The following is a 26,796-nucleotide window of genomic DNA, read 5'->3' on the forward strand; positions in this document are numbered from 1 at the left end:
TCTCTGCTCTTTGGTACATGAAGCTGGAAGATTGAATACTCAAAGGGGAACTCCAGAAAGGGTAACGTGACTATTTAAACCCCACATGGGCAGTTAAATACACTAGTAACTTGCTACCTGTTCTGCCTCACTGGCAAAGCACTCAACACCAGTAAGTGACTGAAACTGGCCAGACTGGTATCCACTTCATCTCCAAATGTTACAATGACTAGTGATCTTGTTCCCAACTCTGCGACTCTCATCATGGTCTGACCGCCTTCAGGTTGGGAAATGCTACATTATAACATTGGACTGATTGAGGGGGCAATGTGGAGGTGATTAAACTGGAGTTAAGAGGTTGTGCAGGAGTCACTACCAATCCTAGTCCTTCTGCCCCATCTAAACATGAGGTACGGTGGGTGTGTGAGAAGGGTGGTATACTGCTATATAACTACAGGTGTGGGCATTGGTGTTTACTTTCTTTGAAGAGGGGGGGATTACAATTTGACCTCTATTATAGTAATAGGCCCACTAGGTCCAGTGGTACATAAACAGGCCGGTGCCAGGGTCCTTTTTTTTTTTTTTTTTTTTAACAGCCGACTGGTTTCCACGCCTGGCGCCAGTCTACTTCCGAGCATAGGCCTGGCATGAAGCACTGGGTGCGCGCCCGGCTGGGAGATGGAGTCTCTGACACGGCTTATAGGGCATAAAGATATGGCTGACCTTAGGGGGCCTTTTTTTTTTTTTTTAGGTCCCAGCTGCGATGGCAACTATTGGCACCAACAACCACATTGATGCAGGAACCTAGTGGTGTATTACAGCCTCTGTCCTGGTGCTGATCATTCATTAGTTTCCCATAGTGATTCAGAACATTAAAATTTTTTTTTTTTTTTTTTTTTAATTAGTTTATATTGTGCCAAAGTACCAACGCTTGGAGTACCTGTCATTTAAAAAAACAAGTGGATGTGAGTGGAGCAAGACTCGCTGTAATAATTTTTGACGTGCCTGATCACATGTCAAGTTATTTTTAACTACTATAACGTTTACATTTTGTATAGTTCTTTCATATTACCGTATACATAGTGACCCAGAGAGTATAACACGCACTGAATAGCATACATTTAATGTGCATAAAAAATAAATTACATTTTTTCCATTCTGCTACCCCCCCCCCCCCAATAAAAAAGGGGTTAATAAAAGTTATTCAGTTACATTAACTCCAATATGGTGCCAATAAAAATGAAACTTGTCCTGCAGAAAACAAGTCCTCATATGGCAAAAATAGTTATGGCTCCTGGGAGGCGACAAGAAATTAGCTTGGTCGATGAGGCCCAAAATGGGTCCCTAAGGGGTTGAACATGTCAGGATTTTATTGGGGAGCTCTTACAGGGGTGTTAGCAGCATTGCCCCTAGATTTGGACTGTATAGCAGCAGCAAATCTAGTTGATACCATAAGCTCAAACCAAGGCTGCTACCACCCTTAGATGGACGTTGACTGACTTATCTAATGCAGGGGGTCAAACTGCGGCCCTCCAGCTGTTTCAAAACTACAGTTCCCATGATGCCTGGAAAGCCAAAATTTTAGCTGTTCAGGCATGATGGGAATTGTAGTTCTGCAACAGCTGGAGGGCTGCAGTTTGACACCTTTGCTCTAATGTGTATGGCCGACTTAAAGGGGTTGTCCAGTCTTAAAAAAACATTCTCCCAGAAACAGCTCCACTCTTGTCCTCAGATTCGGTGTGGGGTTTTGCAACTCTTGTTTCATAGAAGTAAATGGAACTGAATTGTAATACCACACACAACCTGAGGACAGGGGTGACACTGTTTTTTTACAAGAGAGTAGCTGTGTTTTTAGAAAAATAATACACTTTGTCTAGAGAGCCAATTTAGGAGGTAGCAGAAATGATCTAAAATGGTACCTCGTGCACCGTGACACTGTGGAGGTGTCCGTATCACCGTGTGGCTGTACTGCTCTGTGTTGTCCTTTGTATAGGTTATCCATAGATGCTCTATTCCAGAAACAGCGGCACTCATCCTCGGTTTGGGTTTGGCAGCTAATTTCTATTGAAGTGAATGGAGTCAGGTACTAATAGCACACACAACCTGAGGACAGGCGGGGCACTGCTTTTGGAAGAGAGCAGTTATGAATTCTCTATTGTTGAACTCCCCCTTTAAAACTCCTTCTCCTCTATTACCTGTACACTGCCCCATCCCCTTAGAGTATCACATCCTCACCCACCCAAAGTTTATAGTGTTGCGAGTGCACCATCGCCTCCATGACAAAAGTGGTGGTGATGCTTTTGGCTTGGTGGCCAAAGAGGACCGGGAAGCCACGTTTACAAAATGGGAATAATCCTTTAAATTACCTACTTACAGCAGCAATACTAGGGGCAATGGAGGCAGCACAGATAGCAGTTTATCATGACACTAGAGTATAAGGCAATGGTCTCCAGCTCTTACAAGACTACAACTCCCAGCATGCCCGGACAGCCACTAGTTGTAGTTTTTTTTACCAGCTGGAGGGTCACATGTTGGAGACATCTGGTATAAGGGGTAAAGTTCTGTTCTGGTCAATGCAGCCAGTTACCCTCCATGTTTTACATGTCTCTTGGCATCTTCCTCCAATGGGAAGAAGGATTTGTCTTTGTTCACGTCCAGTCATTATGGCTCTCGTCGTCATTGTAAACATTCCAAGTCGCGGCACAACCTTCCTTCCCTCCTCTTCAGCAGCCGCCATTTAAGTTCACAATTGGTCGTCCAGGCTGGATGATCTGTATATAGAGCCGCCGTCCCTAGGACGGACATCGGACTCCATGGAGATCCTTAGGCGCTTGTTCCGATTTTCTTTTCCTCCCCTACAGACATGGGAAGCATGGGCCGGGGGCAATGATGCTGCACTCGATGAACTGACAAGGACACGGTACATCGAGGACCCCGGTGTGACCTGCGCCATGGGCCCGCGGCAGCTGTCCGGAGGTGAGGAGACGCACGTAACATGCGCTGGCTATTATCAGGAGCTGCCGAGCCATCACCTAGAGAGACGACATTAGTTCCAATGAGATTTTATACGTGAGGAAAACATATGCAGTGCTTTTCTAGGACAGGATCAGCCGAGCTATGAGACCCCCCCTGCCGTGCCCAACCTACAACTCACAGCCTGAGGTTTACAAGGCACAGTAATATACTGCACATTATCACTTTAACCAAGGCTATGTCACGCACCCCGGTCCCCCGCAGCCTCTGGTTACAGGCCACCGCCAAGCACCATTAGAGCTAATGGCATGCCGTCATACGATCACTAATACTGCATAATAGAGTCCTATATATAACCTTATACACTGATGCGGAAGGCTGGGATTGGTCAGCACTAGTGGTTTACCTCTGGTTATATAGGGGGTATAAGGATATGTGAACTATTTTATTCCCCCCGCTTACTGCAGGACTCCATAGACTTAGTGTCTGTCTCCTGGAGTGAAGCGCTCAGCTCAGCACTTCTGCCAATCTCTAGAATGAGCCGAAAGTTTCAAACTTTTTAAACAGGGTATAGCAGATGTCAGTGTATTATGGTTACTAATAGTCATCATCCTCTCCCTGTAAAATGTCTCTATTAATGGGGCTATGCTTCAGGGTAGGTAATAAATGGCTGATCACTGGGGGTCTGACCACTGGGACCCACATAGATAATGATAATGGAGGTCATAGGTCCCCAAGTAAATGGTGCTGGGCCCCTATTCTATTCTATGGCACCTCCAATATTAGGAAGTCTCAGAGTAAATAAACAGGGTGGCATATGCACCACCGCTCCACTGGGGTGACCTCTGTTCTCATATACTGAGTGGGTGGGTGTGCGTGTGTGGGGGGGTCCCAGTTTGTTATCTCCTATTATGCAGATAGACAATAACTTTACTGTGCACCTGCCATTTAAAAAAAGGCAGCTCCATTATAAGTCTATGGGATCAACGAATGGAGATGATTGACAGTGAGGAAGCGAAGCCCTCTACCACATGCATCTCCCCAGTTGTGAGACTCTGACCGATCAAAACTTTTGACATTTCTCAAGTTTTTATTAATGACGGGTACATTTTTATTTACCTTTCAGGGACAGTGAGGATCCTCTGGAGGGGCAGCCAGGCTCAAAGATAGCAGATATACAGCCCCGGCTCTCTCCCCTCTCCTGCACATTGCAGATGCTAATCCCCCCTTTTCCTGTGTTCTGTCCTGGTCTCTCTGTTACTAGAGACAAAATTTCCCTAACAACAAGCAGTGGACACCTGAATGCATAAAAAGGGAGACATCTAGTGGCCAAGACTTTAGGACTTTTTTTCCTGGATCAATTTTGGTAAATGAAGTGATTTACAGAAATGTTAGGAACCACATAGGCTATCACATGGAGGGAAGTTGTTTGACGTCAACACTGCTTCATTAATGCTACATTTCAGTTTCACTCACTTCTGGATGACTCCGCAGAACAAGTGGAATCTTCTTGTTGCACAGAACAGGTTTATGCCGGGAACCACTGGCCAGCAGGGGGCTCTCTTCCGTTGTATTGTCCCCATGATTAGTTTGTGCCAATGTGGGGTCAGCAGGGGTTTCTATGAAGATAAATAGCTGGCCCAGGAACTTTCTGAGGTCATCCTGCATATAACAAAGACATAATAGAAAAAACAGCTAGTTCTCCATCACAACCATCCATTGTGTCAGGCGTCTGGCAGGACGGGGAGCCCTATATCTCTTCTCCTTACCTCGCTCATATTGGCCAGTCGCTGGGAGAGTCTCTGGTGGCAGCCCCACAAATGGAAATATATGAAGCAGAGCTGGACGGTGAATTAAAGGAAATATATTCGTTCAGTTTGTGTTAAATGAACAGGATGATTCATTCAGGAATTAGAGCCTAAGTGCTGAGCTCATGCGGCGGACTCCATCATCTACAGGGACGTCACGTTCTGCCGAATGATTTACTTGGCTAAGTGCTGCTCAGCCATTGAAGGAAGCAAACATCTCCTCAAGGTTTACCAGTAATGAATATGTATTATACGGCGTATCTCACATTCTATATCCAGAGTGAGACGAATAGTTAGGAGTTTTATCGCTTACCATTACATTATTGTATGCATATGGATAACAAATCTCACTTTATTTCCATATACCGCAAACCGCAATCTACAGATATAAATATGGATAAGAAAACGGAGCAAAAAGGGATATGCGTATTAAAAGGGGTATTTCGGCAAATAAAAATGATTCGGTTTAATATTTCTTTATTGAGCAGCAGCAAAAAGGGGTGACATGCTGCCACCAGTGGTTGTGTCAGGAACTGCAGGGCTGCTCAAACCCTGGTCCTTACACAGATGCTGCAAACAGTTCTAGTGATACTGAGACTCCCCTGATGTCTATTTTAAATGTACCACTTTGGATAATAAATTTTTATTCATATAACATGGTCAGCGCTGGCGCGTAGATCTCGGTGGCACCTCACATATTTCAAACTGCTGCCCGATTCCTGCTGGTCTGGCCCCGACCAGGTCATATAAAAAAAAAATTTATTAGGCAAAGTGGTACATTCGCTTTAACGCATGTTAGCATTATAATAGACATTAGATTCGGGGAAGCTGTCAGTGTCACTAGCGGCGGGGCAGCACACTGATTGGCTGACCACCAGAAGACGGCAGGAGCCCCGGAAGCAAGCCGGAGCCGGGACCCGATACAGTATATTCCCGGGCAGCGGGGGTTTATGGTGCTGAGTTTGACATACTCGCAGCGGGATTGTCATTGCATGTCAGCCCATTGAAGTGAATGGGCAAGCATCTGCAGCGGATTTCACTGCAGCGAGAAATCCAATGCTGATGCTTTACATGTGAAGCTACTCATACACAGGAATATTCAGCACGGCAAAGCATTCCTGTATTCTCTATGGGGAGGGTAAAGCTGCAGCTAGACAGCTCTGACTGTGGCTTATCTCTCCCAGAACAAAGGGGTGGGAAAGTGATTTTCCATCACTCTCGACGGCTGTATCCACTGACTATATTTTGGTGGTCGGTCAGGAGAGTTCAATACAAGAGATGATCGAACACCGGAAAAAGTTAGGATCTATCGAACTCGAACCTCGTCGAGCCTTCCGCATTTGATTCTCGATGCCTTCCCGTTCTGTGGGGAAGGAGGAGACAGTCCGGGCACTGCCTGGAAAACAGGGATACAGCCTATAACCTAGGCTGTATCCCGGAACTCCAGGCGGTACCCAGGCTGTCTCCTCCTTCCCCACGGAACAGGAAGGCATCGGGAATCAAATGCGGAAAGTTCGACAAGGTTCGAGTTCTATAGAACCTAACTTTTTCCGGTGTTCGATCATCTCTACTCCATACTAGAGATGAGTGCAACTCAAGCATGCTCAAGGCCGATTGTTTGACATTTGAATACCGGTAGCTAAAGAAGTTGGATAAAGCCCTAGAGTCCAGAAAAACATGGATACACCCTTTGCCGAACAAGCAAGCTCGAGTTGCACACATCTCTACTCCATACACCTCATACCAATGGTCGAACCTGCTGCGAGTGGCCGATACAGCCAACTAAAGTATAAGGTGTATGGGGACCATTATGATAACATGCATTAGAATAGACATCAGGGCAGACTCAGTATCAGTAACGCTGCATGCAGAATCTTACTGTGTCAGGAACACGGTTTAAGCAGCCCTGCAGTTCCTGAAACAACCATTGGTGGTAGTATTCTACATTTTCATTAATGGACCCATAAGACTGCCAGTGTTGCAGCTTTTGTACTGCTCGGAGTGCATACAGACCCGGCGTAGAAGTGGCAACTTGAACTTGGTTATATTTCCTTGAAGCATTTATGATTTTAGTGTAAAGGATACGGAGGGAACACTCTGACAACTTCTTGATCGGTCGCTGAGGCCCAGCAGGACGTTGTACTCCATGAAGATCTCGTTGGCTGCTGCCAGTCTTATATCGGTGTTGACATTTATCTGCCATGATGGAGGGAGGATTCATGTGATGTTGATGTGATGTAAAATATAACACTCCTTCCCCCTAATATTACTAAGGGGCGACTAACCTTCCTTTGCTGCTTGTTGATGGCGGCGATGACCACAACGGTGACAGCGGCAGCAGTTATGGTGACAGGTATACTGGTCACCCAGCTATGGCCATCGGAGAAGAGCTGTGCAGTGGAGTAGAGATTGATCCAAATGGAGGCATATATGACCTAGAAGGCAAAACACGTGATGTTGTATGTATTTGTGTACATGAGGAGTATAACGTATATACGAGATTCTTATCCAGTTTTCCCCTGGGAAGTCTCCATCTCCAACTTTCAGTTCTCCCTAGCTAGTGGGTGAGGCCTAACCTCAATGATGTCTCCCATACACTGCACATACACAGAAAAGGACATACTAATAACTCTATATCTCCATAGCACCCCCCCAGAAGGAGCAGAAGCATGGAGGACATTAGAGAGCTTTACTAAGCAGTTTGAGCAGTGAGTCCACTACTGGGGCCAGAAATAACACTTACTAGAGAAGTATATGTTTGCTTCTGTCTTATTCTTTAGCTAATTCCTCCTCTTCTGTCACCCTAGACTTCTTTGGGCAGCTGTAACCTAATCCTTTAGTGAACTGATCCTTGAAGACGGACTTAAGTTATCTTCTTCTCTAATTTTCAGGTCTTCCTAGCTAGTAGGTGAAGCCTAACCTAAATGATGTCTTCCATACACTGCACATACACAGAAAAGGAGATACTAATAACCCTATATCTCCATCGAGCACGCCCAGAAGGAGCAGCAGCATGGAGGACGTTAGAGAGCTGTACTAAGCAGTGTGAGCAGTGAATCCACTACTGGGGCCAGAAATAATACTTACTAGAGAAGCATCTGCTTGCTTCTGTCTTATTCTTTAGATAATTTCTCCTCTCCTGTCACCCTAGACTTCTGCGGGCAGTAACCTACCTGTGAGCTGTAACCTAATCCTTCAGTGAACTGATCCTTGAAGATGGACTTGAGCTATTTTTTACAGTAAATAATGAGTTTAGAAGGTGGAGTAGAAGGAAGGAAGCATGATATATGGTTAAAGAGGCATTTTTCTCTGATAAGATATACTGTAGAGCTAATTGAAGAATTTGTAATTGTTTAAATGTTTTTTTTTTCCCCAAGAAGAAAAAGATGGCTTGAGCCTTCAACTCCCTTTTGCTCCTTGTACTCTCTCTGTTTCTGTCTCATTCTTTAGCTAACGTCTCCTCTCCCCTCTCCCTAGACTTTTATGGGCAGGTGTAACTTCATCCTTCAGTGAATTAATCCTTGAAGCTAGTTTTTACAATAAAGTGGAGTAGAAGAAGCCTGATAAGTAGATAAAGAGGCATGTTTCTCTGATAAGATATAATGCAGAGCTTGTTGAAAGAATCGTAATCATTTAACAGAACTCTTATGGGAGCGGCTCAAGCCTTCTGCTCCCTGGCTCTTACTTCTTGTATTTACATGTCTCAGAAGTATACATTCCGAGATGGAAGGGGGTGGATGTATATCCTAAACATCTCCTGCAGGCAAAACCTTGTCCCACAGCTGCATGATGTCACTGATGTTGCGGATGGAAATGCAGAAAGTGAGCGCCGGGGAGCAGAAGGCTTGAGCTGTCATCTGCAAAATCCCTTTAAACCCTAGTGTATCTCTACTGAACAGATCATCATCATTCTTTTTTAATTGCCACCATCACCACTTTGTCTCCCACTCTCCCCAATTTGTCTGTATGCATGGCTGAAGGTAAAGGGTTAACTGTTGGTTTGTTCTATTCAACCAATCACTGGTGCAGGTACCTCACACACAACCCATCTAATACACTTCTTCCCTCTTCTCTCTCTAGTATGTGGCCCACCAATAGGAGGTTAGACCCGGTCACCCATATATAGATCAGTTAGTTCCTCGTGGGAGGGTCTTTTTTGGTCTTTTGTCTAGTGGATGGTGGAGAGACTTAGGGTACTATTAGACGTGCAATGGAGGCCCGATAATAACTGTAAACGAGCGCCAATCTGCTAGATCGGCGCTCGTTTACTGGGGCTATTACACCGCCCGATAATCGTTTAACAAGGGCTGCAGGGACATTGTTACCGATATCCTTGCAGCCCTTGTTTAAACTGTATACATTACCTGTCCAGGCTGCAGGGCTCCTCTTGCGCTCTGCTTCTCTCCGCGTTCTGTGCGCTGCAGCTCCAGAGCAGCCTGTCTCAGCTGACAGGCCGCTCAGCCAATCACTGGCCACGGCGGTCCTGGCCTGTGATTGGCTGAGCAGCCTGTCAGCTCAGACAGACCTCTCTGAAGCTGGAGTGCGCAGGACCCAGTGAGAAGCAGAGCCCAAGAGGAGCCCTGCAGCATGGACAGGTAATGTATTCTTCTTTGCATATTGCTAGCCGCACACTGTTATTACACGTAGTGATGCTCGGTCGGCGCCCGACAACTATAGGTCCAAACCTATATCAATGATCAGTGGATGAGAACAATCATCGACTGATCGTTGTGTTTATTACACAACACAAAAAAGGGCCGATTCGGCCAATTATCGTTCCGTGTAATAGTACCCTAAGACACAGACAGAGCTACAGGTCTTCCTTCAGAGAGACTTTCCAAGCAGAGATGCACTGCTAAACCCACAGGTGGGGTAACCTTGCCTACACCTGGGATCCTTCTTAACCGTCAGGACAATCCGCAAAGCCAAGTGATTGATCCTCAGTAGGACAAAGGGTCTAGGCCGAAGTATCCAACAGGTAACTGCTTGACCTCCTTGGGTAATCTTGAGAAGTTAGCTTCACCCAGTTGTTCATGCCTGGGACTCGTACTACGAAACCTGATAGTCTATAGGCTGGTTTGGGAAATGGTGGTCTTTTATCCAGTTCTTTCTCTCCTAACTGTGAGTACGAGGATTTTCTACAGAAACACTAAGTCGCGCTCTACACTATCCTTGCAGAGTACACTTCTAATTAGACAAGGTCCCCAAGGCAGCTATACCCCCCCCCCCCCCCCCCCCCCCCCCCAATACCTCTTTAAAGTCAAGCTACACTTCTTCTCCTGCTACCTTCTTATCTATGTCATTACCTTAAGCACCACGGATACTTGTACCTGCACCTAGCAAGTTGTTTACTCCCTTAACTTGGATTTCACTGAGGTTCTTAAGTCAGGGGTGTAACTAGTGTAACAGTCGTAAAGTGTAGTCATAACTGTTTAACAGAAAGTGGTGGTCAGGAGGGACATTTGCAGAACCCTGTCATCCAAATGATGGCAGTTGAGGGGGCCCTGTGTATTGCAGGAGCAGGGCACAGGGCTCCCTGATGCAGTGGGCCCAGTAGCAGCCGCTATGACTGCTTTAGTGGAAGTTATGCCCCTGTCTTAAGTACAGTCACGTTCTGTTTAAGTGCTGGACTCTGTGCTCATTTCTCCACCGCACCTACACATTGTGCTACCCTTACGAAGCCCAACGCCAGTGTGTCCAGGGGTGGGAAACATCACTCCTGGCCACCATGACAAGTGCCCCAGTGAAAACACCAGAGCCCACCTGCTGTATACCACTTAAGCACCCCCAGTCACGGCAGCAACTTAGAGGAGCTTCCTTATGAGGTCTATCCCTGTCCCTCTTACAGCATATGGACATGATAGAGGGGGAACAACTTCCAGTCGGAATTGTATGATAGCCATTGGCTATGCAGCGGGGTGAAACATGGGTACAGGGTGCGGACCCCAGCCCTATCAGCCGGTCACCATTGGGGCCGCATTATGAAAGAACGGGTCTCTGATGAGAGTCATTTCAGGATCAGAACATGAGAAATAAATATTCAGCTACAATTGCCGGAACACAAAGGAAGCTTCTGATGTCGGAGCCCAGAGCTGCTCATCGCCGGTGCACATTATTCTCATCTTCTTGGAGGGAACGCTCCCGCTCCTCATTTCATGTTTCTCACTGAACAACAAAATTGAGTTTTGTTCCGCCAGAGGCACAAAGACTTGACACTTACCATTGCCAGGATTATAACAAAGCCTCTAGAGCTAAAGAAGATGTATCTGTGAACCTCGGGGATGAGAGCCGGGATCTGTAGGGAGTCTTTACACTGCTCCACTGGGACCTGCGGAGGAGAAGAAGGAAAGTGGTGATAACATTAACTGTGACCCAATAATGGCTACTAACCACGTCTAATACATACACCCATTTACCCATAGAGACAGGAGACACCACTCATGGCCTATTGTTAGATAGTAACACAAACCGCAGTGTCTAAAATGAACACTTAAAGGGTTAGGATTAGATAAACATAGCTGCTTTCATCCAGGAACAGCGCCACCCTTGTCCTCAGTTTGTGTGTGGTATTGCAGCCCAATTCCATTGAACCGACTGGAGCTGAGTTGTAATACACTTCACGACATGAAGACAGGTGTGGTGCTGTTTACCTGAAAAAAACAGCTATGTTTTTCTAATCTGGGTAACCCTAGAGCACAGCGGCCACTTGGGTCTGATGATTGTGGGTTCCTATAATAGACGGGCGACATAGATTTTTGGGCGACAACAAGAAAAATGTCTCTCTGCTGCCACCTGTTGACACATGTTTGACCCATCACAAATCTTTTTTTCACGGTACACTCCTATGTACCAGGTTTTCTGTGGATTTGATATTGTGTTCAATCATTTAGTAACATTCATTTACGCAGCATGAAATCTGCAGTGTTATCCTATGTTAACGCATAAATAGAATATGACAGTTCTATATCATGCTGTGCAGCATTGCTAAGGCACAGCAGCACGGGGGGTGGGAGGTGGCTCGGAAAACCCTGACTTGATTAATATACATACAGGGCTTCCATCACTGTGCATGACAATAATGATGCCTGGGAAAGGTGGGGGAGGGAGGAGGTATGTATGCAGTGGCTCAGCAATGCTTTCTTGATGATGGAGTTCCCAGTATGATATAGAACTGACAGATTCCCTTTAAGAGTGGTTTCACACTAGGGAGTCCAGAATCCTATTCCACATAGGGACAACAGCAAGTTGAAAGACAAACGACTGCAACGATCAGCCGACATCGTTCATGTCGGCTGATCGTTGTCTTCTATTACACAAAACGATTATGGGCCGTAACGGCCGAATATGGACGATAATTATTTTGTGTAATAGGGTCTTTAGACTCTATACACCTGCCAGGTCTTCTCAATAAGAACCAGTATTCCTCAGAGCTGTGTCAGTATGTGGAATTATCTACATAACATATCTATTTTTGTGACTTTTATCAGGAAGCCATTTTAGCAAGCACACAATGTAAGATTGTACGTTGGGGACAGATCAAAAATTTAGCTGGAAGCCCTCAGGGCATTAGTTACACCCCGGCCAAGGTTACATATGTCCTGGGTACAGCAGGCCCTTTAGATGGTCACCAAGTAGAACAGAACAAGAGCCATTAAAGGTCTCGAGTAAACATCAATGTGTTAAAGACAATTCCTCCAGAATACATGGAAAACAATAAATCCTAAAAAAAAACAGACATGACCAGAGACCCAGAGTGTGGTGTCCCACTGTTAGTGTTCTTTGCACCCGTCAAAAAGCTTTCTCTCAGGTTAAGTGGTGAATGAGCTATTTTCAGTTTCCCCACTAGGTGTCAGTGTCTCTTATGGTTATATGTAGAGATAAGTGAACAGGGTTCGGGTTCGAGTCCATCCGAACCAGATCATTCGGCATTTGATTAGCGGGGGCTGTTGAACTTGGATAAAGCTCTAAGGTTGTCTGGAAAACATGGATACAGCCAATGACTATATCCATGTTTTCCACATAGCCTTAGGCCTTTATCCAACTTCAGCAGCCACCGCTAATCAAATGCCGAAAGTTTGGGTTCGGATGGACTCGAGCATGCTCCAGGTTCGCTCATCTCTAGTTATATGTTCTTTTGTGCACAGCTGAAGAAGGTAATGGGTTAATGTTTAGGTGTGTACCATGTGTTCTATGCTGCCACTAGGAGGTGCTCTCTCTTTCTCTGCTCTATACACTCACCCCCTCTAGGAGGAGTTAGCTCTGTGTGGGAGAAAGTGACACAGTTACTTGAGTCTAGCTATCGAAGTAAACAGATGCAACTAGAGACCAACAGTTCTTCTATACAAACAGCCACTTATATTATGCAGTGCTAAGCACACACAAGGTAGAGGAGTCACCAAGGAATACCCTGACCCACACCAGTAACATGTCTTAAAAGTGCAGGGCAGTATCCTGAAAGGATAGCCTGAATAGACCAAAGCAGCCAGTACAGAAGGGCCACGTATCCTATCGCGCAAAGGTAACTGGGAAACCTAGGACACCTAGCTACACCCAAATAACCACGGCTGGGGATTGTACTACCCTACTGGGACAGGTTGTTCAATACCAGGTTGCAGAAGGTGGTCAGACAGAATCTAAATGTGAACCTATACACACAACACAGCACAGCACACCTTGGATTATTTTTCCCCCTTCTGTGGGTGGCGGTACCAACAGTCTGGGTGGGTCAGTTGCCACTCAGGACTGCCATGACAAGAGCACAAGGGACTCGCAACAAACCGGCAGGTTACCGACCATTAGGGGAACACTACCGGCGACATACAAAACAGGTACCAACATCACACCTGTGTGTTGGACTAGCACTGGCATCATGACACTACCACCACTAGCCGTACACCACAGAATTGGCGTCACTGGCTATCTCAACTACTGGCAGGAGTACCACACAGAGGATGGCAGTTACTTTGAAGGATCCATGGACATGGCCACAATGAACATCTCTAGCCCCTATTTGTAAGCATGCTCTGTGACCTCGGTGACCCGTACAGAAGTATTTTGTACAGGGGAGGGGGAGGCTGAGCAGCTATTGTCTCATCTATATACTGGTGACCAGAGAACAGTAAACATCTATCTGCAGCTACAATATGGCAGCATTACAGGTTGTATGTCAGATAGGGATGTAGTACCTGGATGCCACAGTCCTGGAGCCTCTGGAGGCATTGTTCAGTCTGCTCAACTCTCGATGTATAGGGCAGAACCGTCAATAATCTTCCATTATAAAGACCTGCACAGAAAGAGGTTAATAAACTATAAAAGACTGACAGCTACATTGATTGTGATGGACAGCAAGTCTATGAATCAATCATCCTAAGCCACAGCAATCCATAAAGGAAACTACAGAGTAAATCCACCAATAGTGTAAAATTCCCAATGACTTTGTTGTTTTATTGCTGGGATTACTATGAGATCTTATATCTTATGCTGCAGTAGAAATTATACTCTATACGCTTTGTATGGTATACAGGCGGTCCAACACCTATGGTTTGCTGCAACACAGACAACAGAACTCTGTAGGAGGGATTTCCAATATGGCGGGGTTCACACCTGGGTTGGAGGTTCTGTTTGATGCTTTTTATGTTAAAAATACTAGACACCAAGTAAAAATACATTTGAACCCTATTGAAGTCAATTGGGGGATGTCAGGCACACTTTGTGTCTAGTGTGTAATGGAAAATAGGCATGAATCTGGCCTTCGGCTATGTTCCCACATTTGCAGTTTTCTTGTCTTTGTTTGTTTATTTGCCTGTGTTTTGCTATGGGATCAGCGTTATCAGGCTCCGTCATGAGATCAGCATTACCAGGCTCCATCATGTGATCAGCATTACCAGGCTTCAAAATGTGATCAGCATTACCAGGCTTCATCATGTGATCAGCATTACCAGGCTCCATCATGTGATCAGCATTACCAGGCTTCATCATGTGATCAGCATTACCAGGCTTCATCATGTGATCAGCATTACCAGGCTCCATCATGTGATCAGCATTACCAGGCTTCATTATGTGATCAGCGTTACCAGGCTTCATCATGTGATCAGTGTTACCAGCCTTCATCATGTGCTCAGCATAACCAGGCTTCATCATGTGATCAGCATTACCAGGCTTCATCATGTGATCGGCATTACCAGGCTTCATCATGTGATCAGCATTATCAGGCTTCATTATGTGATCGGCATTACTGGTCTTCATCTTTCTGTTATAAATTATCTGATGAAGCCTGGTAATGCTGATCACATGATGAAGCCTGGTAATGCTGATAACATGATGAAGTCTGGTAATGCCAATCACATGATGAAGTCTGGTAATGCCAATCACATGATGAAGTCTGGTAATGCCAATCACATGATGAAGTCTGGTAATGCCAATCACATGATGAAGTCTGGTAATACTGAGCACATGATGAAGCCTGGTAATGCCAAGCACATGATGAAGCCTGGTAATGCTGATCACATGATGAAGCCTGATAATGCTGATCACATGATGAAGCCTGATAATGCTGATCACATGATGAAGTCTGGTAATGCTGAGCACATGATGAAGCCCGGTAATGCTGATCACATGATGAAGCCTGATAATGCTGATCACATGATGAAGCCTGATAATGCTGATCACATGATGAAGTCTGGTAATGCTGAGCACATGATGAAGCCTGGTAATGCTGAGCACATGATGAAGTCTGGTAATGCTAAGCACATGATGAAGTCTGGTAATGCTAAGCAAATGATGAAGCCTGGTAATGCTGATCACATGATGAAGCCTGATAATGCTGATCACATGATGAAGTCTGGTAATGCTGAGCACATGATGAAGCCTGGTAATGCTGAGCACATGATGAAGTCTGGTAATGCTAAGCACATGATGAAGTCTGGTAATGCTAAGCACATGATGAAGTCTGGTAATGCTAAGCAAATGATGAAGCCTGGTAATGCTGATCACATGATGAAGCCTGGTAATGCTGAGCACATGATGAAGCCTGGTAATGCTGATCACATGATGAAGCCTGGTAATGCTGAGCACATGATGAAGCCTGGTAATGCTGATCACATGATGAAGCCTGGTAATCCTGATCACATGATGAAGCCTGGTAATGCTGAGCACATGATGAAGCCTGGTAATGCTGAGCACATGATGAAGCCTAGTAATGCTTATCCCCTTAACAAGCTCAGTAATGCTGATCACGTGACAAAGCCTAGTAATGCTGATCACATGATGAAGCCTGGTAATTCTGCGCACATGATTAAACCTGGTAATGTCGATCACATGATAAAGCCCGGTAAAGCTGATCACATAATGAAGTCTGGTAATGCTGAGCACATGGCAAAGCCCAAAAGTCAATTTGAACAGAATTGCAGAGATCAAATAATAATTAGAATCTAATTATGTAAACAAGAGAGCACATCAAAACTGTATATGTGGGAACAAAGCCTAAAGGTGTCCATACATTTCCAATAGCTGATGGCTGTTTGTTCAGCTGACAGCTCTCTCTCCCATTTACTTTCTTGACATGAACGCTTACTTGACCAAGCATTCATGTGGCCTGGTTAGGAAGAGCCACTGCCCTTTCTGGACAGCACTAGAAGCAGATTATCTCCTTGGAGGAACAAGGGTCAACATGCCCGCCCCTTTACTCCCACAAAATCATCTGTTGGGGCAGAGTCCGAAGGCCTCCACCCATACACATAGACAGTCAATGAGTCTTGTTGAAAACAGTGGGTTCAGCCTTCATGAAGTAATGAAGAAGATTCTGGACAAAACATGATGAGATGTCTAGCGAAGGGATAGTAGAACAGAGGATCAGATTTTCTGTGTTGGATTGGCAGACCTGACTATCTTAGGATCCTAAAGTTGGTACATCATGTTAGACCCTAATGGTTCTCCATAACACAACTCCAATTAGAGGTGGCTCTATAGTCAATGACCTAGGGTCTATAAGGGACAACTCAAATATAACCTATTACTATAACAGATGACCTGTTTACAAAGGTGGATCAGTTGCAGAAAATCTGCAGTGTTGAACATACCCTATGAGTTGACGTGTACCTGTCCTGAGTGAATGAAGTGTGAGCCCTCAGAACCATGGGCCTAAAGAAACCTTCACATGGGCCGATTACACTGGACAACACATTTTTTTGAAAGTTTTGCTTCCTCGAAAATTTGAGGGGATTATGATAAACCCATTTGAGTTTTACTGGTTATGAAGCATTTACATGATACCCGCAGCACTGGTTTCACTGAAACAAAAGTGTTTTGCTGCTCATTTTCTTTTGTACTCAGCGCCTGTGCCTCCAGTATTGGTGTCCAGCAATAGTAAGCTAGCATTGATGGATTCCAGGGGGGAATTCCAAATGTGAATGCAGAAAATGGTTCTTCAAAACGCGCTTCATCCCTTTGTAAGCTCTGAGAAGGTTGCCAACCAATCGGTGCTCGATAGTTGCCAGTAAATTCTCGAAAACATCCTAAAATTATTTCCAAGCAATTTTCTCAGGCCCCTGTCGTCAACTTGTTCGACAAATTGTGTCGAGTTGTCTTGGTAACAGAAACGTTTGTACCTGGTGACGGCAGATGTCATCCTTGAAGCCAGTTATTCTGCTTTTTTTTTTGACAAACGTAAGTCCTGAACCAGGTCATTTAGTTCTGGCTGTGCTATACGCTGAGGCTCAATAGACATAGATGGTTTAGAGTCTGCAAAAATGGAGAAAAAGAAGTGGCTGCACCTCACAATCATGGCTGACACTAATGCCTCTCAGCTAAATGATATATAATTTGATCAATTATATTGCCTCATGTACCGTGTGCAGAGTCCCTACAGTAAAAAAAGAAGACCTGCACGTGGTACATGAGGCAATATAATTTGATCAAATATATACCAACATTCTGGCGTTGGTTTTTAAATGTAGCATTAGTGTCAGCCATAGGTGTGAGGTGCAGCCGCTTCTTTTTCTCCATTTTTGCATTTTACATGGTTCAAAGTCTGAATTAGCAGCGTTCCCCCATCTCTGACCCATTGACTGCAACATCTTTATTGGCTGCCTCATCTAGGCTCCATGTCTCTGCGTGTCATCATGTAGCACTGGTCTCATAGCTGAAAGGCAATCTGTGAACACCCGGACCGGACCCGAAGTGCTGACAGTGTATTGTAGGTCGCTGGCCTCATGTGAGCGTGGTACATTTAGTGAATGTGTCCGTGCAGTAGATTCTGAGCAATCTTGGGTCTCTCACTGAAATCAGGAGTCAAATAAGAGAAGTGGCTTGGTGTTTGTGCCACACTTTGTCATGCCTTACCACTACTTCCTCCTCCTTCATTTGTATGCATATTTACTGCTGGATGGCCTCCTACTCAATGTTGTCGTCATTGCTGTGTCCCAGGCCGCCCATGCCCAGTAGCACAGGTGCTGTAGGCTGGAGGAAGGGCGCACGCTCATTGAGTGTCCCATTGGCTTCAGTTCCTCAACGTGCGTGTGCCACCAGAGTTTATTGATGATGCCACTCCCTCCGATTACCAGCTACCCATAGTCTGACCGGAAACCTGGAATGGTGATGTCAGGCGTGCGCGGCCTGGGAGAACCTCTCAGCCAAGCTGCACATCTCGCACAGATGTGAGGAGCCCAGGATTTATCTTGATCACACATGCAAAGTACAGCTCATAGGCTTTCATGATGAGAACTGTCATGGTGCGTCTTTGAGGCTTAACCATGTACTCTCCACAAATATAACAGAAGGTATCACGACTGTTCAGACACTGACGAGACATTTTAGCTCTATCAGAATGCACTGGAGTAGTTTATAGCTGCCTAACTTTGAAATAACTTGCAGAATGTTTGCAATGAGATTTTTACAGCCTCTGCAGCAGCGTCCAGACATGTCTAGGTGCCTAGTCTGCAACTATTCCACTGAAGTTGTAACTTCAATTAAATGCAAGTAACTCATGCCTGCAAATTACATAACAGCACATAAATTGTGGACAATACATGGGCTGCCTGAAAATATATATATTAATGCCTGGATGCTATTACCTTTTTTCTATTACATGGACTTTAGTTCTGGTGGACTACGGGACTGGTAACTTTGTTTCATCCATTTTTCTATTTCATATTTACATTTGTTAAGTCCAATTTTGGACCGAAGGAGTGCTGTGGTATTTTTTTTACATTTTAGGATAATTTTAAGGAAATTTTTGTGATTTATTACATTTAAAGATACACCCAAAAGTGTTTAGGAAGCAAAATCTTCAATGTCCAGTCTTATCAGGCAAATAAGTAATTACAGGTTCAATTGTTCCTAATAACTGGACTGTATCCACTGCTGAATGAAAACACGCTTGAATGGTGACTAAACATTGCCTTGAGTAGTCAACAATAAAATTAAAGGGGAAGTCCGGGGGGGATAATTCATTACAGACAATTAAAGTTACCTGTCCCGGTGTCCGCACAGAGCCGCTATCTTCTGAGCTCCCAGCCGACCATGTCACAACCAGGCTGACGGAACCCCAGCTCAGCCAGTCAGTGGCTGGGGTGGGACACAGTTGCACTCACTGATTGGTTGAGCAGGCTACATCCCACCTGTCTGTGACGTCGAGTGACATACCTGGAACCCAGGAGAAGATGTCAGCCAGCGGGGTCCGGGAGCTCCGTGATGCGATGCAGCGCAGGCTCCAGGAGTGGTAAACATATTGGCTTTTTTTATTTCCCCCACCCCCTGCCCGTAATGATTTTCTTTTCCTTCTCCTTTAAAGGGCCACACAGACAATCTAGGAATTGTTCATGCAGCCCTTCTTGTAATTGATTGAAATGAGGCCATGTTCACACAACATTTAATGCACGTTTATTAGCCCTATTTTGCCATGAATATGCAATTTTGCTGTAAAATTTGCCATGATTTTGACAGAATTGCAGCAAACAATCTCAATATTTTATCGCACCTTGTGCTACTTGTGACTAATACAATGCGCATTAAATGTTATGTGTGAACATAGTGGAGATCAGTAAACTGGTGGCGATCATTGAGATCACTTGTTATGGAGGCCTGCCAGGCCCAATTGGCTGAAGCTACGGAATAAGCACAATTATTCAGAACCACAATGTCTGCCGGATTAGCTGAACACTTCCTCTTGTTAGAGAGTAAAATCTTTAGCAACCTATTACCGCCCTATATCATGGTGGTGGTTTCGGGGGCCTTATATGTGGTGACAGGATCCCTTTAAGAAGCAAGGATTATCTGGGGAGTTAATGATGACATGCCTGGTGGGGAGGCCGCAATAAGTGAGAATAATGACTCTGTACCATCTCCAGCCAACCAAGGAGTTTAATTCCCTGTGACTGGCGGCATCAATGACTGACAAAAGCCGAAATTGATGTTGTTGGAAGTATTGATTTTCTTACTCTCCAGCAGGCCGTTATGTTATAAAGAATGACACCGAGCCGGCATTTTGTCATCCTATACACACATCACGTCTCTCACCTGAATGTAAAGTGACCACTGGCTCTGGGTTGTCAATTCCAGGACCTTCGCCCCCATCAGTCCTGCTCATGGTACCATTAGTAGTGGCCAATGGGAAGACGGTTGTTGGTCTCAGCAGAAATCAAGTCCTTCGAGGGTCATTCCTGTTCCGGTAGGAAAGCTGTCATTGCACAGAGGATATCCATTAGCATTAGAACAAGTATATAGTTATTACCCACAATCCAACTGACTATTCTCTAGTCGGAGGCCAACTTGGATTACAAAGTGACCTGTTGAGACCTCCGCCATTTAATAGCTAGTCCCATAGGCCTGCCAGGGGTCCGTAATGTCTGTTTAGACCTTGGGGTAAGGTATATGGATACAGATATATGAAGCCGTATATGACATATGAAGACTTTTATGTGGCCTTTGCCTCTAGTGTCCCACAGTATCATACATCATATAGAGTTATTCCATGCTCCACTGGATGCCATTTAATGGACCTATTCTCTCCTTAAAGTATTGCTTCTAGGGGAAAATAGATCCACAATATGGCAGCATATGGCACCACATGAAGTGCCTTTAAATCCAAAATATGGAGCCTCAGGGACCCCCACACTTCCACCATGTTGACATCAACCTTTACGACCCTTTTAAGTTGCAATGATCCATGACAAAGAGTCCGAAAGCCCTCACATCAAAGGACAACGTGTGATAGAACTGACCAGCTGACAGATCTTTTCCGTCTGTGATGACCCCTATTCTTTTCTCCTACTCTAAACCTTTCTCCATTCACCTTCAGCTTTCTAGAATCAAACAACACAGCGCCACATCTGTCCTCAGGCTGTGTGTGGTATTACAACTCAGTTCCATCCACCTTAATACAACATACACATTGGTCAGTCTTCATTGCATCTTGTTGTACTTTGTATGGATACAAATACAGAGAAAATTCTTCTAAAAAATACACACAACAAAGCTACTTTCATGTAAAAACAGCGCCACCCCTGCCCTTAGGTTGCGTGTGTTATTATAATTTAGCTCTATTTACTTTGATGGAACCAAGCTGCAATACCACACCCAAACTGGAGACAAGAGTGGTGCTGTTTCTAGAGAAAAGCAGCCATGTTTTTTTTCTATTTCTCGATATATAAAAGTGCTGCCATCCACAACAACTTTTTTTCTCTACATTTTGTATCTGATTGATGAATGATTATCTAATGCACCGCCATCTATTCCTGTCCCCCCCTGCAGACATACAAGGACTGATTCCTACTATTTTACCCCCGTCTCATCGTCTTCCTCTTCTTTCTTTCTCTATCTATCTACATATAATATTTACACCACAGAAAGTGGGAATGAAGTGTATAGATATGTACAGAAGACTATATACTACATAGCTGTCCATCAACACTTCAACACTTAAGGTCCATCTTAATAATACCGTATACAAAGAATCGAAAATTTTGTTAACATGAAAGAAAACGTTGTCCCTTCTGGGGTATCAGGTTCTATACAAGAAGAAGCAAGTTCAGGAAACAAGAGGCGAATACACAGATAGAGGGGGTTAAGGGTAAAGCACAGTATACGGTATTACAGCAGCCTCTACAGCGTTGGCCTCTAACCTGCGGTTACCCAGCTGTCGTAAGACTAGAACTCACAGCGGCATGCTGGGAGTTGTAGTTTTTATGTCAGCCGGAAAGAACTTAAAGTTGTGCTGAATAAGAACAAGTAGCGAAAAACTTAGCAGTGGAAGGAAGGCTTACGTAACCACCTGCACTTACATCCAGCCGTCTGCGGCTTCATCCGACGTGTAACACAGGGCAGCCTGAGCCATTTGCACAAGCATTGTGTAACAGTCACAAGACAGGAAGCAAACCCGTTCTGTTATTCTATATATACATACGGTGTGAATACTCATTTGTGCGGTAGCCTTCCTCCTTTTACTTTCTCTAGCTATCAGGCCAGTCAGGTCTCCTCCCCTTGTGTAACCCCTCGCTGCCTGCACCGTCACCGTCCCCTCCCTCCGCTGCTGTCGTCACCAGGTGGCCCTGTTCAGCCAGTAATCCTCCTGTGCTGGTCACAGGATACAACACAGACACATACAATGCTATATCACCTGGCAACTACCCACTCCGCAAAGGATTCTGGGGGAGCGCAGGAGAGAATTAAAATGCTGAAGCTGCTAGTAAATCCTGCTGACAATTTGTCATCACCTCGGCTGGTAATTCAGCGCCAGATGTCCTAACAAATAGATATGGAAAAAAAAGAAGTGCCGCCACGCTATAAATATACCACCTCATAAATAGTCACGCCAACTAGAGTATTTTTATCTATAGCTCGTTTTTTTAATTCTACTTTTTCCTCTTCCATATATTACATTTTCCATATATTTTATTACAGGCCGTGTCTCTGAGGTGTCGTATCTACGGATGAAGTGGAGCACGGGGTATATGGGGCCAGGCCCAGAGCTCCATACGGTTTTATAATAGATATATATATAGCTTTCCTCTGCCATATTGGGGGTCTAGGCCTGGTTATACATAACAGATTTCACACAGATTTGGACGGTGAATTCTATAAGGGAACTCAAGCTAAACGTTCTACATCCAATGCTTGTGAATGGGGTCTCTACAAGTCATATAATTAAAGTTATGGGTATTAGATTAAGACGTTGATCCAGGGATTTATTCTGGTTACCGTATTGGAGTCGGGAAGACATTATACCCCTTACATGGGCCATTGGGTTTTTTGCCTTCTTCTTCATGCCAGGCATGATGGGAATTGTAGTTTTGCAACAGCTGGAGGGCCGAAGGTTCCCCATCCCAGATCTATGTAGTTCATAAAGTTATCCATCAAGTTCAACCTATAACCCATCAAATTCAACCTACACCCATGAGCAATGCCACCCCTTCCCAGCATTTGGGAACTGTGCATCATACCCCATGCTATATGACTCCAAACTACAATAGAGATTAGAGGTGTAGGGGCTATCTATGGGCTTTACTCTCGTCCATACTTCCTTTTACAACCTGTTTCTGCAGAATGGAGAGTAGACGGGCAGACACTGGTCAGTGACGTCAATAGCTGTGCCCACTCCATTTACTTCATTGTACAGTGCAGGGATCATCTCAGACTACATCCCCCCTCCATTTCCTCTGCGTTATTCAGAAGTCACTGCGACATCCGTCACCATGACTACTGCCGGTAGCGGAATATCGGCTAAAATCCACCAAGATCCTATTGCCAGGATGACGGGACTGACTATAACTATTCACATTAGATGGACCACTCCAGGAATTCTGGATATTTGCCTGGAGAATCACTTGGACACATAAGAGCATAGTACTCAGTGTGTAATAATGTTATAAATGCTATTCGTTCTGGTCATGGATGTAGGGAGAAGTTCTGGTCATGCAGATGACTGATCAGATCTACTCCACAGCCCATTCTTTACAAGCGATAACCCTGTCATTTACATTGCATGGCGTATTATTATAGTGCTAAAAATATGGCATGACTTACTTATTGTGTTGCTATAAAACGCAGCACTATAGCAGGGCCAAATAATCACTCCACATTGTGACCACATATACTGCACCTACTGCAAAGACCAATATACCCACTATTAACCCCCACACAATGTCCATATAGTGATTACATCCAGTTACTCACAGGGGGCATCATCTCATCTCATTTTCCCTTTTCTCTATATACTTCTCCCAACTGCGACTTGTCTCTGTAGAGTTTGCTACCTCTCTTTTGTACCATACAGTAATAATGTCTTCACTAACAATGGAACAACTGTGCCCCCTACTTACTAATGATGCCCCAACTGCCCTGCCCACTCACTTATAATGCCCCACTGTGAACCCCTTCACAAATAATGCTCCAACAGCACTCCCACTCATTAGTAATGGCCCATACCCCCATGTAATGTCCTTACTTGTCCCCATACAGTAATAAGGCCCCCCTATAGCCCATGCAACTCCCACACTGTGTCCCCATACAGTAATATTCCCCCCTGTGCCCATTATGCAGTAATAATGCCCTGCGTGCCCCCCTGTGTCACCATACAGTAATAATGCCTCCTGTGGTCTTCATGGAGTAGAAATGCTCCTTGTGTCCCCCAGTCAGTAGTAATGCCCTCTGTGCACCCATAGAGTAATAGTGCCCCCTGGACTTTCCCATATAATAATAGTGTCCCTTGTGCCACCCTAAACAGGAAAAGTGCCCTGGTACAATAGTAATGCCCCTTGTGTCCCATATTGAAGTTATGCAACCCCTGTATCCACATATAGTCACAATGCTTCTTGTGCACCCCATACAGTAGTTATGCCCCATGTGGCCCACATACAGTAATAGTGCCCCAGTACAGTAGTAATGCCCCATATACAGTGGCATTGCCTTCTGTGCCCCAGTACATTAGTAATGCCCCCTGTTTCCCACATACAGTAATAGTGCCCTCAGTGCCCCAGTACAGTAGTGATGCCCTATGTGCCCCACATACGTAAATAACAAATCTATATAACTTTTTGACACCAGTTGAATTAAAAGGAAAAAGAAATCACCCTTTAAGTATGTCCTAGTGACATCTCATTTTTCCCCAGAAACAGTGCCACTCTTGTCCACAGGCTGTTGTCTGGTATCGTCGCTTGCAACATTATGAGACAATGCATGGAATAATTTTAAATCTTTCTCAAGGAGACAAGAATTAGGGAAAAAAAACCTCCATAATAAAAAAATAAATGATAAAATCCATCAGATACCATCTTGTTTCTAACTTTATGTTGAATTGACTGATTTGAATAATAAAGTGAATAGTCAATATATACAACTGAATTTCTGCACTTCCTTCAAGAAGGAACAAATATAGGGTTACAAGCAAGGTCCAAGCAATCTTAAAGGGGTTATCCAGTCTTAGAAAAACATGGCCAATCTTGTCTTCAGTTTGCGTGCAGGTTTTGTAACTCCATTACAAAAGTAGTTCCATTGAAGTGAATGGATATAATTGCCAACCACACCTGAACTGAAGACAAGAGTGGTGCGGTCTCTAGAAGAAAGCCACCATGTTTTTCTAACGCTGGATAACCCCTTTAACCATGCTGAACCTGAGAGTCCACTTTTTAGTTACAGATTGCATCTATCATGAGACCAATGGAGTTCCAACAACCCCCCAGGACTGGAGTTATCTACCCACCATATTGTCTGGTATCCTGCGTATTGGGGAGTCCATGCCAATCTATAGATCCTCAACCAATCATAACTGAGATGAGGTGTTTCAGTAATGTGGATTCGGCTGGGGCCTGGATTTCCAAGCACCCCGTGAACCAGTAGACAGGAGCTGTTTACATCCCCTTGTACCATAGCACACAGGCTGCACCCCACATAGACGTCTATATAATTCCATATAGTATATTAGTCATCTATATTAGAGATGAGCGAGTACGATTCAATCGAGATATTGTGGTATTCGAAAGATTCGAATTCAAGAATCAGGTGTATTCAATCCAGTACCCTGTGTGTACAAGTGACTCATAGTGTCCCTGGTTTAGCCCACTAAGGGCACCTGATATATACTGTTCCAGTAGCCCACTAAGGGCACCTGATATATACTGATCCAGTAGCCTAGAAAAAGGCACATCATACATACTGTTCAAGTAACATTCATACAACATGACACGTGATACGCGTGAATAACATGACGCTCTGCGGACGCACATTGGAATCATGTAAGTAACGCTGCGCAAGAAATACAAAGGAAATGTGTGAACATTGCCGTGAACGTTCGCAAAGTGTTCGCAAATATTTTTCCTTCGCAACTGCGGAGAGAGGCGTTTATACTGCGATTTTGGGGTGTTGGGTGCACCCAGGCATGCTCCCCCTAATGTCCCAGTGTCATTCCGGAGGTGTTGGCATCGTTTAGGGAGGTTTCATGGGAGACTTGGTGACCTCCAAGTGGTCGAATTTGGATTTCCAAGTGCTGCAAATTTTTGTCCCATAGACTATAATGGGATCGAATATTCATTTGAATAGTCAAATCTCAGTGACTACTCAGTGAATATTTCACTACTCGCTCATCTCTAATCTATATAATTCCATATAGTATATTAGTCATCTATATCATCTCATATAGTAAGTTAGTTATCTATATCGTTCCATAGAGTAAGTCTTGTATTGGAGAATTATAGCTCTTACCTATACGCAGTCCACTCTTCATGGTCTTCATACTCTGGGACTTTGTGGAACTTCAGGCTTCTCCTGTGCTGTCTTCCCGATTACTCTGCCCCCAGAGATTCCTTAGTGTTCTCACACCGCTCCGTGTCTCCTCCTTCCTGTCTGGCTTCTTAGTGTTAATAGAATCAGAGTTACATGTGAAAGTGTACAAATATGTAGAAAACAACCCCAGGAAGTATTTTCGCTCGAGGTCAATGATAAGTATTGGGGAATAAAAAAAAAGCACAAATTTTCAGATTTCTTCTGCAATTTATCGATCTTGGAATCGGCCCCGACCCCTTGGAATGCACATGGGAAAGGATTAAGC

General features: G+C 44.6%; 1 protein-coding gene across 4 annotated transcripts; it reads right to left on the reverse strand.

The window, feature by feature from the left end:
• Positions 1–899: 899 nt before the first annotated feature.
• TMEM268 (transmembrane protein 268) lies at positions 900–26,796 on the reverse strand. 4 transcript variants are annotated; one of them, XM_069985844.1, is made up of 9 exons: positions 26,451–26,796; positions 20,274–20,433; positions 13,946–14,043; positions 10,981–11,088; positions 7,046–7,195; positions 6,846–6,956; positions 4,722–4,793; positions 4,429–4,614; positions 900–3,011 (listed from the first exon to the last, which is right to left on the reverse strand). In XM_069985844.1, exons 2-9 carry the CDS (start codon positions 20,341–20,343, stop codon positions 2,835–2,837), a joined length of 972 nt encoding a protein of 323 aa, XP_069841945.1. In that variant the 5' UTR covers positions 20,344–20,433; positions 26,451–26,796; the 3' UTR covers positions 900–2,834. The 4 variants fall into 4 exon arrangements, with proteins under 4 accessions (XP_069841945.1, XP_069841943.1, XP_069841941.1 ...); XM_069985842.1 differs by lacking the exon at positions 26,451–26,796 and adding an exon at positions 22,159–22,243; XM_069985840.1 differs by lacking the exon at positions 26,451–26,796 and adding an exon at positions 22,037–22,152.

This window comes from Dendropsophus ebraccatus, chromosome 10, assembly GCF_027789765.1.
Source record: "Dendropsophus ebraccatus isolate aDenEbr1 chromosome 10, aDenEbr1.pat, whole genome shotgun sequence".
NCBI classification, from domain to species: Eukaryota; Metazoa; Chordata; class Amphibia; order Anura; family Hylidae; genus Dendropsophus; species Dendropsophus ebraccatus.

What these genes read in the sequence shown, in the direction of transcription:
- TMEM268 (XM_069985844.1), bottom strand. Translation starts at nt 20,343, where the DNA reads ATGAGCAGGACTGATGGGGGCGAAGGTCCTGGAATTGACAACCCAGAG. An exon ending in TTGTTATAATCCTGGCAATG is followed by an intron (nt 7,196 to 10,980) that starts GTAAGTGTCAAG and finishes TTTGCCTTCTAG; the next exon opens with GTCATATATGCCTCCATTTG. An exon ending in GACTGGCCAATATGAGCGAG is followed by an intron (nt 4,615 to 4,721) that starts GTAAGGAGAAGA and finishes TGTTATATGCAG; the next exon opens with GATGACCTCAGAAAGTTCCT.